General features: G+C 38.6%; 3 protein-coding genes across 3 annotated transcripts; all 3 read right to left on the bottom strand.

Annotated features, from left to right (window-relative positions):
* Positions 1-3,499: 3,499 nt before the first annotated feature.
* On the bottom strand, positions 3,500-3,883 carry LOC145040922 (uncharacterized). Its single transcript, XM_078988805.1, has one exon. It carries the CDS (start codon positions 3,881-3,883, stop codon positions 3,500-3,502), a length of 384 nt encoding a protein of 127 aa, XP_078844931.1.
* A 43-nt stretch (positions 3,884-3,926) lies between these two features.
* Positions 3,927-5,159, bottom strand: LOC145040923 (uncharacterized). The gene is made up of 2 exons (XM_078988806.1): positions 4,403-5,159; positions 3,927-3,982 (listed from the first exon to the last, which is right to left on the bottom strand). Exons 1-2 carry the CDS (start codon positions 5,157-5,159, stop codon positions 3,927-3,929), a joined length of 813 nt encoding a protein of 270 aa, XP_078844932.1.
* A 1,034-nt stretch (positions 5,160-6,193) lies between these two features.
* On the bottom strand, positions 6,194-8,064 carry LOC145040924 (uncharacterized). The gene is made up of 3 exons (XM_078988807.1): positions 7,957-8,064; positions 6,918-7,860; positions 6,194-6,546 (listed from the first exon to the last, which is right to left on the bottom strand). Exons 1-3 carry the CDS (start codon positions 8,062-8,064, stop codon positions 6,194-6,196), a joined length of 1,404 nt encoding a protein of 467 aa, XP_078844933.1.
* Between the last annotated feature and the right edge of the window lie 5,909 nt (positions 8,065-13,973).

Consider the following 13,973-nt stretch of genomic DNA (forward strand, 5'->3'; position numbering starts at 1 on the left):
AGCATTACAATTATTATGAACATTGGAATGGAAAGAAATAAGAGATGACAAGAGCTTGAAAACTTTATTATGGGGATGTCCAAGCCTGTGATGCCATGTGGTAGAATCAGTTTGTTGCATGGTGAAGGCAGCTGGTGAGGATGGCAAATTTCGTAAGCGAAGCTCATACATGCCTTTGGTTTCCGTTCCCTTGAGGATTTGGAGTTTGGTTGCTCGATTCTTAAGAACAAAAACAGAAGAATAGAACTTGATGAGAAAATTGTTGTCAAGACACATACGTGGTATGGAAATTATGTTTTTAGATAAAGATGGAACACATAATACATTTTAAAGAAGGATTGGTGTTCGTGAAGTATGGAGTAAAAGGGAACCAATATGAGTAATGGGAAGACAAGAACCATCACCTATTACGAGCTCTTCTATCCCATCATAAGGTGCATGAAGGGAAAGGTTGTTCAGATCAGTGGTAACATGGTGTGATGCTCCACTGTCAAAAATCCAACTGGTGTGCTCCGGGTTAGTGTTGAGGTTCATGGTGTGGACCTGTGCGCCCTTTGCCTGCATATTGCGAGTGAATGGTGGAATAGTAACATTTGGATGTACCCTTTTGAAGGTTGGCCAGTTTGTAAGAGAATGACCACGTTGATAGCACCATTGGCACTTTCCAAGAAAGGGTTTGTTTCCTGCAGGTGTGTTGGGTGTGGGAAGAATACTCGGATTATGCACGGCTTGCCGATAAGCATTCATATTGTTTCCTGTTGAAGAATTATGATGTTTTTGGTTCCACGTTTTGAGTCCAGGTCCATTGCGATTAGACTGTTGAACGTGAAAGACCGATGCCGGTTGATGGATTCCTGTGACAACAACTTGTTGGGCGATTGACAACTCGTGGTTAATCAATTTCTCATGTAACTCATCGAAAGAAATTAGAGTGTCTCGTGCATGGATCGCATCAAGAATCGGTTTATAAGTTGTTTGATCGAGACCATTCAGGATGATGTCGATGACATCTTCATCATCCATTTTCTTTCCGAGTATTGCGAGCTCATCAGTAACTATTTTGATTTGCTGCATGTACTCCGTTATTGATTGAGTAGGAGTTTTTGTTGTTTGCTTCAACCGATGTTTCAATTGTTTAATGTGTCCTCGGCTTGGAGAGGCATAAGTTTTGGCAAGAATCTGCCAAGCTTCATGTGAAGATGCTGCTCCAGTAATGAGAGGCACAATTTGAGGAGAAAGGCTACCTACCAGTGCACCGAATAATAGCCTGTCCTACCTGAACCATTGGGGATATCCAGGGTGTGGAGTTTTCGAACCATCTTCAACAGTGACAGGTTTTGGGGGTGGATGAGATCCGTCTATGAACTTGAACAAGTCTAATCCATAGAGCAGTGCTTCTACTTGAGTTTTCCAGGCTAAATAATTCAGAGATGTGAGTTTTAGGGTAGCGGGGAAAATGAAGACCGTTAAGTCTTTCATAGATGGTTTGATCAAGAAGGATGATGTTTCAAACATGTTTTTGGTTGAAGAAGATTGTGAAGGAGATGATGATCGGGATGAATTTTGTGATGAGGTGTTTGAGCCTTGCTTTGATACCATATGAAGAATTTAGGTATTGCAGAGAAGAAGTATGAACTGATAATTTCATTCACAAACAAACCATATACATATACAATTTACAGGGAGGAAAATCAGGAGAGAAAAAAAACTATCTAATAATGTCTATAACAAAAATAACCCCTACAATTAAGCTATGAAATATATGATTGAAATTTGAAAAAGATATACAACAATATTGGAGCCGGTGATATATCACTTAACAGAGGGAACAACAAAAAATTGATACTTATCTAACAAACTTCAGGGGTAGCAATGCTACATGTGGGCTACAAAACAACAACCTATTAACCAAAATCGAAGTCAAACACATTTGTCGTATGGCCAAACTGTAGGCAACATCAGAAACCGCATGCGAGTTAATCTGGTCTAGGGTTTATATGACTATTTTCCAAAAAATTGATACTTTTTTGCTACTTTATGAAAAGTCATTAAGGGGTTAGATTGTACTTGTAATTTTCTCTTTAAAATTAGTGTAAAATAAAAATATTAGCAGGAAAATTCAATTAAGTATGGGCCGAAAAGGATTTATTAATTGTGCACTGTTATTTAAAAACACTGAAAGATTAAGGTAGATTTAGTTTATCAGTATATTTATTAAGTATTAATAAATAATTTAATCTAGTGCATTTATTACATTAACGAGATAAAAAAAACAAAAGAAACTTAGATTTTGAAAATTAACTATTTAGTTATTGATTTTACGCTGAGACTGAGTTATCCGGATGTATATACAATTAGAAGCCCACAAGGAAGCTTTACATCCAAAGCCCTAATATTTAAATATTTCATTCCTAAATTACCAATACACCTCTAATCTTTATTCCCCCTCCATATTCTTGCCGATTTGAACATGGGCAATTTGGTCATTACACATAACCATCCAAACTAAAAAAGGAAACTACATCCGTTATAAATCCACATCTCCTCTCAATCTTCATAATACACATACCAACATAGCAAAATCAAATCGGCAAGATCAGAAGGTGTTGAAGCTCCATGGATATTGAAAGCAGTTGGAACGATGGGTTAGAAACCGATAAACTGTTCTTCAAGAAGCTAACTGCAGCCTCCAACAACGACGACGTTGAAGGACATACACCCACGTTGTTGGCCTACAATGATCATGATCGTATCCGACACATGCGGAATTTCCTGCGTGTCTACCCTTTAACTAAACCTAGAGACGACGATGTGAAATCCACGATCATGAAGAAGAAGAATTACTTGCATAAAAAGATTTCAACGTTTGTTTCTTTGTTGTCGTGGACAATAAGGACGATAAAGTCTGATTAATCTTAAATCTTAATTGATCGATGTATATATATGGTTAATTTGGCGTTTAAAAGCTTTTTGTTCGTGTCTAGGGTTTTTGGTTGCAAATTAATTAATCTTAATATTTAGTTAACATATCATACTGCATATATCTTTTACCTACGATCGTGTCTTTTATGGGTTTGGATTATTGGATATTTGAGTGATATATATTAAAAAAATCATCATTTAACCTTTTTCAAAACGATGATTATAAAGGTTCATGATGAAATCTACGCGTGACTGTCTTGGTTCAACATTTATTTATTTATTTTTTGAAACGGCAAATAACATTAAAAGGCTACATCCTAGCAAGAGTACAAGAAAGAAGAAGAAGAAATTACAGACACAAAAAAAGATTGATGCACCAGTCAATCCATTGAAAATTACAATGCTCTCTCCTATATTTGATCCATAGAAACACTGTGGATTTCACCAAGTCCGCCACCTTAACAGGAGAGATTCTAGATTTTTTGAAGATCCAATCACACCTTGTTTTCCAAATAAGCCATGCTGTCACGTAACAAATACTGATGAGGCTTTTTCTCTTCTTTGCACACGTCCCCCACTACGATGAAAACTTCAATAATTCCTCCACAGATGTGAATTGAGCATTAGGGATGTCACACCAACGGAACACCCAATCCCAAACCTGCACAATCCTTGGGCATCGTAGGATCACATGGGATGCATCCTCTTCTTCATTCCCGCAATAGGTGCATAGGGGGGATTCCAGTTGAATACCTCGTTTGAGTAGAGCGCATGCGGTTGGTATTCTGTCTAAATTTGCCCTCCATATAAAGCATGTCACCTTCAATGGGATCTCATGAATCCATCTTAAGTGAGTCTCCATCGATGGTATGTTCGAGCAATCAATTTGAAATCTAAGAGCATCGACATGGAAAACACCATCACTAGATAAAGTGCACATCCACTTCTCTCTTCCATCCATAAGTTAATAATCACGGACTGTGGTAGTGAGCATGTTAATCTCACTAATCTGATCCACTGTTCTTGGAGTTGATTTCCATTCCCAGTTCATAGTACCATGCTGTAGACTGTTATTTATTTATTTATTGATTTATTTTTGAACCGGATCAAATAACACCTGCTAAGTATCACCCGTACAAAACTGATTTAATGGTGTGATGCCTATTTTTTTTTTTTTTTTTTTTTTGGTGTGGTTGATATTCAAAATCGCATCATTAAATAAGATTTACATCAACAAACAAAGAAACCGCATCATTTAATATATTTATTGGTGTCGTTTTCATATTTTTTTAGAAACAACAATATATATATATATATATATATATATATATATATATATATATATATATATATATATATATATATATATATATATAAACCCAATGCTTAGCAAGTGACGAGGCAAGGGCAAAGAAGTACAAAATAGTTTTTAGTTTATTACATGGGGGAAAGGGGGAGGAATTCCAATCTATCCAATTACCGACTCGACCATTGCCCCTGAATTTGAGCCACAAATATGCCAACGCTTTAATGTTTTCAATGCCTCTACAAATTGTAGTAGATGCACCTCGAAACAATATGTCATTCCTGATTCTCCAAAGATTCCATAGCAGACTGTAGCAAATACAAAGCAGTTTAATGCGTTTTTTAGGGCAACGACCCCATGAGGCTGCAAAATGAAGTAGTTCACAAACATTATTGAATTCTTCTTTGTTTAATCCACACCATTCAAAAATCTTGTTCATTATAAGTTTTGTGTATGAGCATCTCATCAAAATATGATCAGCACACTCAACTTCACCAATACAAGTTCCACATAGTGTCGAGTCGATATCCATGCCACGAGATTGTAATGCTATATCAGATGGAATGCATCCTTGTGCAGCCCTCCAGACAAAGCAGAGCACCTTTATTGGGATATCGTTGCACCAACTGATCAAAGGAAGACTGGGAGAGTGCAGTGCAACTTTGTCTAGTCTCCTTCTGATTTCTTCCACTGTGAAACTTCCTTCTGGTGTTAACAAGCATGTCCATTTATCATGACCAGGTTGTAGTTGACACAAAGCAATCTCCTGTTTTAACCTATCTAATTCTGCAGATAATCCTGCCACTAATGGACAAGATTTCCACTCCCAAAAGTTACCAATATTTACAATACGAGAGGAAACAGAGCATGATTTATGTAATTCTAAATCAAAAAGTGAAGGATATTTCGTTTTTAGTTTCTCGTTATTCATCCAAGTGTCTTACCAGAACATGGTATTTTCGCCTGATTTGATCTCCTGTCTAAAAATGTCGTTGAGATTAAGTCCAGCTCTCTGAATATCTTTCATGGTCCCTGCAATATTTTTCCACACCCCAGTAATAGTTTTCTTTGAGAGATAATCATAAGGTTTATTAGAAAGATAGTGAATACCTGTTATAACCTGACTCCAAAGTGATGTTGGTTCATTTTTCAAACGCCACCACCATTTGACAATGAGTCCAACGTTAAGTGCATGTATTGATCCTACACCTAATCCACCATGTTCCTTTGGTGTCGTTACTTTTTCCCATGATACCCAGTGAATCTTGTTTTTCCTTTCCGTGCCCCCCCCCCCCCCCCCCCAAAGGAATTTCTTACAGATTTTTTCAAGTGCATTAATCACTGTCATTGGGACTTTGAATATCGAAAGGTAGTACATTGGAAGATTGCCCAGAACAGATTTGATTAGTGTTAATCTGCCCCCAAATGACAAAGTTTTTGATTTCCATGACGAGAGCTTAGAATGAAACTTATCGATAATTGGTTTCCAATTTTTTACCAAGTTCATATTTGCCCCAATCGGAACTCCGAGGTAAGTGAACGGTAGGGAGCCGGCTTCGCATCCAAGGATGTTGGCCCAATTTGAGGTTTCAACATTTGAAGCCCCAATACCAAAGACTTTGGATTTGAAGAAATTGACTTTGAGCCCTGAAGATGCGTGAAAACATAGTAGGATACGAGCCAAGTTTTTAAGATTGGATCGGGACCACTCTCCGATGAACAATGCATCATCGGCGTAGAATAAATGAGAGATCAATGGTCCATTTTCAGGGATTTTAATTCCTTTGAAAATTCCTTTTTCAATCGCCGCTTTGAGAGCTACGTTCAGACCTTCCATGCGATGATAAAGAGGAATGGAGAAAGAGGGTCGCCCTGTCGTACCCCCTTGCTTATGTCAAATTCTTTGGTGGGTGAACCATTGACAATCACTGAAGCTCGAGATGAAGATAAGCACCCACGAATCCATTATCTCCATTTATTCCCAAATCCCATTTGAATAAGCACTAAATCTAGAAATCCCCAGTTTAATGAGTCAAATGCTTTATCGAAGTCAACTTTGAAAAGTAATATTTTTTTCGTACGATTTGCCCAAGAGCAAATCTCGTTGACAATTAATGGTCCATCAAGAATGCTTCGTCCTTCCACATAAGCTGATTGAACCTCTCCGATGACCCCACCAATAACGTTCTTTAATCTCATGGCTAAGATCTTGGTGATGATTTTGTATAAACACCCAATAAGACTAATTGGACGATAGTCAGAAAGGGTAAGTGGATCCTTGATTTTTGATGCTAACGTGATGAATGAGGAGTTACAGCCTGGAGATAAGATGTCGTGATCCTCAAAATGTCGAACAAATCTTATTATATCTTAAGATATTGTATCCCAGTATTTCTTTATGAACTTGAATGTGAATCCATTTGGTCCCGGAGCCTTGTCACTGCCACTTGCCCAAACTGTATTTTTAACTTCTTCCCGTGAGATTGGTGATTCAAGTCTGATGGCATCTATCATGGAAATCGATTTGAAGTGAGGACTGATTAGTTTTGGACGTGTCGGCCATTATTCTTTGAACTTGCCTTGGAAGAATTTATATGCTTCATTTTTTATTTCATTGATGTCTGACATCCACCTTCCATTGATTGACAAATCTGTTATTCTATTCCTCCTATTTCTACTACTAATATACCCATGAAGTACTTAGTGTTTTCATCTCCGTCTGCAGTCCATTTGATTATGGCTTTTTGTTTCAGATCTAATTCCTTCATTTTTTCAAGTTCCAGAATCCTCTGAATCCCATGACTTCTATTCATTAGCTCGTTTTCAGTTAGTGTACGAAGTTCTGCGACTTTCTCTAATGCGGCAACATTGTTCTTTAAGTTGAGTAACTCATCCGTCTCTTTTTGATGGTTCAATCTCCTCCATTTCTTTATTGCTTCCTTCACGTGTCGTAGTTTAGCTGCAAGGTATTTATCTGATGTGCCGTATCCCATGAAGTTTCCCCAAGCTTCGATAACCGATTGGTCAATCCCTTCAATTAGTAACCAAGAGTTGAAGAATTTGAATGGAGTTGGTCCAAAATATGACGAAAATTGTTTTAGCGTGATAGGACTATGGTCAGAGAGTTCACGAGGATGAGCCATCACAGATTTATCAGGGAATGCAGACACAAAATTAGAGCAAACTAGAAAACTATCTAATTTACTTAATTTAACATCTACACGTGACATATACGTGTATTTTTCCCCATCCATATTAAACTCTTGTAGGCCAGCCTCGTGAATGAAATGGTTAAAAGCGGATGCACTAAAAGGGCAAAACTGTGAATTGAATCTTTCTGCCTTTCTTCTTACAATGTTAAAATCGCCAAATATTATCCATTTGCCAGGTTTGGATAATTTGATTCTAGTTAATTCTCTCCAAACACTTTTTTTCTCCGTTGGTGATTGTGGAGCATAAACGTTAGCGAAGATCGTGTTTCTTGTGACACCAACCCAATCACCAATGACAATTAGAAAGAACCGAGTTTTAATGACCTCTGCCTTTTGAAAGCAGTGTGTGTCCCATATTGATATCAATCCTCTCGATCTACCATTTGAGTCAACTCCTTCTGATTCATGATCAGTTGAATCCTAACATCCATCAATGTTACTGCTAGAGTGGTCCATCATTTCTGTTTCCTGTAGTCCTATGAAGTTTATTTTGTGAGTAACTTTCAATCTACGCACCCATTGAGTTTTGACATCCACCCCAAGCCTCTTGTATTTAAGGATAAGCAATTCATTGATCGCAAGTTTGTCCACCTGACTCACCAACAATTTTTGCCATGATTCCATTATCATCGTCAAAATGGAAACCTAATTCTGTTCCAATTGCCACAGTTTGTTGAAATTCGCACGAGTTAGATGGTAGACTACTTTTCTGTCTCTGATTGGGTAGTTAAATTAACTGTTGGATTTGCATTAAGATCAATTTGATGGTTTGGTTGTGTATTAGGAAAGGGAATGGGTAAATTAGGTAATAGAATAGGTTGAGTAAGATGCGGTGATGAACGAGTATTAGTTTTAATTTTCTTGCGTTTCCTGGGTTTTGATCCACTAGTGTTTGATTCACTACCAGATACCGAGTCACCAATATGGGCTGTTGGGGATGAAAATTGAATTGGTATTGTATTAGGGAAAGGCCCGAACCAGCCACTAGACATAAGGTCTTGGATAGGCCCAAATATATTAGTGCCAGACGATGTAGATCCCCCAATTGGCTCTCCCAATGTTGAATAATTTGGTTCAGTCGCAAGGGTGTTCCTATTGTGAGTTACGTATTAACTTTGACCGCCTCTTCCGTCGATTTACCGTTTGCGTTCTTCAAATTCATTGCATCGGGAAGGGAATTGCTCCCATTAATTGCACTGTCATGATTTTCTTTCGTGAGCGGCAACGCTTCAGTTTCGTGGTCGGGGCCTACTCCGTTAGTTGCCGGAGAAGAAGACTCGGCACCATCGTTGCCTTGGTGTTTCGTGGTGGTTTCCGCTCTAATTTCACCTTCCTCTGGTTCGTTTGCGTCGTCTTGCATGTATGTGTCGGAGATCCTGTCCTCGTCGTCTTCATTTTCTGTCTCCTCTTCATCTTCCGATTCCTCCACCACTTTGTCAAATGAGACGGGATGGAAAGGAGACCAGTCATCGGTGTATTCTACAACACCTATCGTAACCGATATGTCGTCTGCCATGATGTTAATCGTCTCATTTATCCATCTCTTTTCGGTCGTTAATACACCCACTTTTCCCATAGAGAAGTGGCGTCTGGTGATGATATGACTGAATGGATTGATCACTCTACCAAATCGTTGAGCAATCAGATTGAAATTTTCTTCTTCCCACAATTGTATAGGTAGTCCTAGTATTTTTAACCAAGCAGTTCTTTCATAGGGAAGTTCATACTGATCTGCTCTTGATAATTTTTTGAACCAATCTTTCCATCTAGTGTTATCCTCCAGGAATTGAGTTGCATCCATTGAGTGGTTGAACTTTAGGGCAATCCTAAGACCACCAAAGTACTTTGTATTTTCGTTCATAAGTAGAGAAGCCGGGAGGTTAGCAATATGGTCAAGGCTGAAGGCTTCACCTGAAACATCCCAAAATATGACCCAAAAATTTTTGTTGAATAATTACTAAAACACCATGATAAAATCATAAAGTAAACTCGTACGTCAATATCTCACAAACAAAAGTAAAGTGTTATGAGTAAACTGTATCAAGACTGCATCAATCACATCTATCAAAACAAAAACAACTCCCAGGACAGCTAAAGTTGTGGTGTGTGCGATGCCATCAACCCGAGCTCTTCCCTTTGCTTGCAGAAGTACCTGAAACCAAAACTGAAACTGTAAGCACGAAGCTTAGTGAGCTCCCCCAAACTACCACATACCATATAATACATATAAACACATATTGGTCCTTGCCCACTACATCGGACCGAAGTCCGAAAACTGCATCGGACCAAAGTCCGGAACTAACCAGGGCCTCGCCCTCTGCATCGGATCGAAATCCAGAACTACTGAGGCCTTGCCTCCTGCATCGGACCAAAGTCCGGAACTAAATGCATCAGACCGAAGTCCGGAACTGACTGCATCGAACAGAAGTCCGGAACATACTGAACATAGCATCACATAAGCATATCAACTAACATGAGCACTTAGATAGCATACTACATCGGGCTGTAACCCGAAACACATAACACAAAATCCTGCCTGAGCCACGAAGGCATCAAACATACTAAAATCTGCATCGGACCGAAGTCCGGAACTACTGCTAGCTTAACGGGCCGACATTGTGGCCTTAGACCCGTTCCTACTGAAAGGAAACTCACCTCGTGATCTGGCTGCTGAGTGTGTGGCTCCGGGAACTATCTGCTGCTGCTCCGGTATCTCCCCGGCTACAATTCCACAAATACACTCAATCAAATTACTAATAACTGCATTGGGGTAAAATGACTCTTTTACCCCTGGCTAAAGTCAACTCTCCTGGTCAAAGTCAACTTTAAAGTTGACCTGACTCGCCGCGTTGGGCCGCCAACTCGCCGAGTCCGTACTCTCATTTCTCAACCCTGCTCGCTGCTACTCGGTGAGTATGGCATACACTCGACGAGTTCCCGCTCTATATCAACACTCAGGTCATCTGCATCCGACTCGCCGAGTCGTATGAACAACTCGACGAGTTGTTCTTGAATCATAAGAAGATTGCCTTGGACTCACCGAGTTGTATGAACAACTCGTCGAGTCCCTCCATCACTGAGTCTGCCCTCCAACTCACTGAGTCCACTCTACTACTCACCGGTTCCCACTCGACATCACTCAAAAGGGGAAAAAATCGGGACTCGCGGCTTGACTCGCCGAGTCGTTCTTCCGACTCGCCGAGTCGCATCCATGCAGCTACTCTAAACTCGATTCTGCTTGAATCCAACGTCTAAAACTTATAGATTTGGGCTTCCTTAGTTCGATTAACACGTAAAGATTCTATCTTTACGTGTCCATGAGCATCCAAGAAGATAATAAGGTTCAAAAAGCATGATAAAGGCTCGATCTAGGGTTCTCATGCAAAGCATCTTCGAAAAGGCAATAGATCTGGGCTCTACAACTCCCAAATGAACAGATCTAAGGATATCTCGACCTATTAAGGCATCCATACAACTATAAGGTTGGAAAAATACATCAAACTAACCCTAGAAATGTTCTAATGGAGATTTTAAGCATAAAACAGGAGGATTCCGAGAAATACCTCAAAGAACTCTGATTCTGACCTTGGATCTTTGCTCTACACCTCTTCTCTTTGTTCCTTTCTTCTTCTTCTCTTTCAAGCCTTCAAGAATCCACACAAAGACACTTCAATCAATCAAGGGATGGGTTTAGGGTTTCTCACAGCTCTCTGAGGTGAAGGAGGCGAGTTTGGGGCACATAACATTGCTTAAATAGGGAGCAAACCCGGGGATTTAGGTTTTCTACCTGGCAGGCCGACTCGCCGAGTCCCGAATATGGACTCGCCGAGTCGCCGATCTATAAGCTGATCAAAAACGCGACCCTAATCGACGAGTCGGGACATAGACTCGCCGAGTTCCTCTACAAACTTCAAAAATAAATACTAAAAAGCAACATACCAGAGACGGGTCGTTACATCACCAATTAGGACTGTTTTCTGGATCCAATGTTTCATGCTTGTGTTTGGATTTAGGATAACTGGTGTGCTTAGTGGCTTAGTTGATTTTGTTGTTGAGACCTTCACTAGTTGTGCATAATTTCTGGTTCTAAAGTCATGAGAATGCAAGACAGAGGAAGAAGGAGGAGGAACATACCTGAGATTGATTTCTGGTGCAGCCTCCCTATGGAAGGTAGGAATTTTTGGACCCTTAGTTTTTCTTTGATGTTTAGCCAAGTTTACCTCAAGTTGCTGCCCACGACAAATGATGCCCTGTAAGTTCTTTTCCAAGTTGTTCAACTCTCTTCCTTCGTGGAATCTTACAAATGAGTAATTCTTCTTCCTGTAGTCCTTTCTTCCGCCGATGTAAACATCCACCACCTGTCCATATCTTGCAAAAGTCTGTCGGAGTTCACCTTTACTTGTGCCATCAGGGAAGCCTGCAACAAAAAAATTAGTGATTGCTTGAATCGCCGGTGGTTTCCTCCGTCGGACATCCGTCCATGTTCCATCCATTTTCTAAGAATTAGCCTAGATAAGAGTCAACATGAGTGTTTATGTGGTTTGGTTACGGAACCACCTTCTGTCGTTTTCATATAATCTCATTAAAAAGAATCACAAATGCATTTATTAATGCGGTAGACCAAAACTGTACCATTAAACATGTTTATTTGGTGCAAGTTTTTGTAAAACACACCAATAAATAAACCGCACCAATTAATAGGAAAACCGCATCAAAAAAGAAAATCACACCAATTAATAAAAAAACCTGCATCAATAACTTCTTAATCTATCATTATTTTCAATTACACAACTAATATGAACCACCAATTTATAAAACTTCTTCGTAATCACCCCTCATCAAAATTTGTGCTTTACCTCTGCACATATTAATAAAAATACCCCATCAATAAATCGGATGTTCACTCTACAAATTTTTGTTCAAAATTTATTCCTGCTAACTTATACCACTCAATCCCAAAAAAAAACCCTTTACAATTCATATTCCGGTATAACCTTCAATCTCCAATCTCCAATATCGTCACATCGTCACCATCAGTTATAACGAAAATGAATTAGACGTTGGTGGGGAAGCTTCACATCCCACTTAGATGTGCGTGTCATACAGTTAATCAAACCATGGTCGAAATCAGCTTTATGTTGACTTACTTGATTACTTGGGAAGATTCAATCAAGAAAATTTGTAAACGGTTTGATGTGAAATTTCAAGATTTAGTTTTGGAAAACGGGTTTTCTTCGATTGAAGATTTGATTTTTCCCTTCACCACCCTTCTTGTTCCTCTCTCCACCGAACCTTTAGGTTCTCAAACAAGAGCATTAGTCCAGTTTCGGAATCGGAATAAGAAGTTGTCAAAGAAAGGAATCATAATCGGGACGATATCAGGTGTTTTCTTGCACTACAAGGAAAAAGATCATTAAGTCGCCGCTAAATGGTCAAGTTGTCATCGGTAATAGTAATGGCGGCGACACGTCACCGGTAATAAGACGTTGCTACTGCTCCGTCGCTATTGATCAACATGTCGCCGATAATGAGTATTTTTGCCGCTAACGACTATGTCGCCGGTAATACTGTCGCCGGTAATTACTATTTTCATTTTTCAATTTTTTTTTAATTTTTTATTTTTTTTAATCAACGATTTTGGTTGCCGGTAATAATGTCATCGGTAATTACATAACAATATTCGATTAAATATCAAAAATAATAGTGTCGACGCTAATGACAAAACAAACATCCGATTAAATATAAAAAGTAATAATGTCGTCGGTAAAAATGTCGCCCGGTAATTACATAACATCCGATTACTTATAAAGTGTAATAATGTCGCCGGTAATAGTATCGTCAGTAATTACAGAAAACAACCAAAATTTTTACAATCTAACAATTGTAGCAAAGCGTGACAACAAGTGTAATATGCAAATAAAACTCATCCCTACATATCATCATCTTCGTTCTCATCGTTTCCTCGATTATTTTGGGATTGAAAAAATGAATAAAGCTCATCCCTCCATGCCGGGTCGTTGAGCATTGCACGAAGATTTTCCAACTACATAATTAATAACAACATATATAAACTTATAAGTTAAATTATCAAACATAAACAAAAACTATCAAAGTAAACTGATATTTTTAAAGTAAGACAAAAAGCCAAAGTACATTGCTATTTCTTGCACATGGGACAAAAACCCAATTACCAAAGTTTTTAGCAAATAATCATCACAAACCAAAATTACCAAAACAACTTGCATTTTATGATGCTAAAGTAAGTTGCTATTTTTAAATTAAGACAAAAAGCCATAGTGCATTGCTATTTATTGCACTTGAGACAAAAACCCAATTACCAAAGTTTTTAGCAAATAATCACCACAAACCAAAATTATCAAATCAACATGCATTTTACGATGCTAAAGTAGATTGTTAATTTTAAAGTAAGACAAAAAACCAAAGTACATTGCTATTTCTTGCACTTGTGACAAAAACCCAATTACCAATGCTTTTAGCAAATAATCACCACAAAACCAAAATTACCAAATCAC

This window comes from Lactuca saligna, chromosome 4 (assembly GCF_052625555.1).
Source record: "Lactuca saligna cultivar CGN05327 chromosome 4, ASM5262555v1, whole genome shotgun sequence".
NCBI lineage: Eukaryota > Viridiplantae > Streptophyta > Magnoliopsida > Asterales > Asteraceae > Lactuca > Lactuca saligna.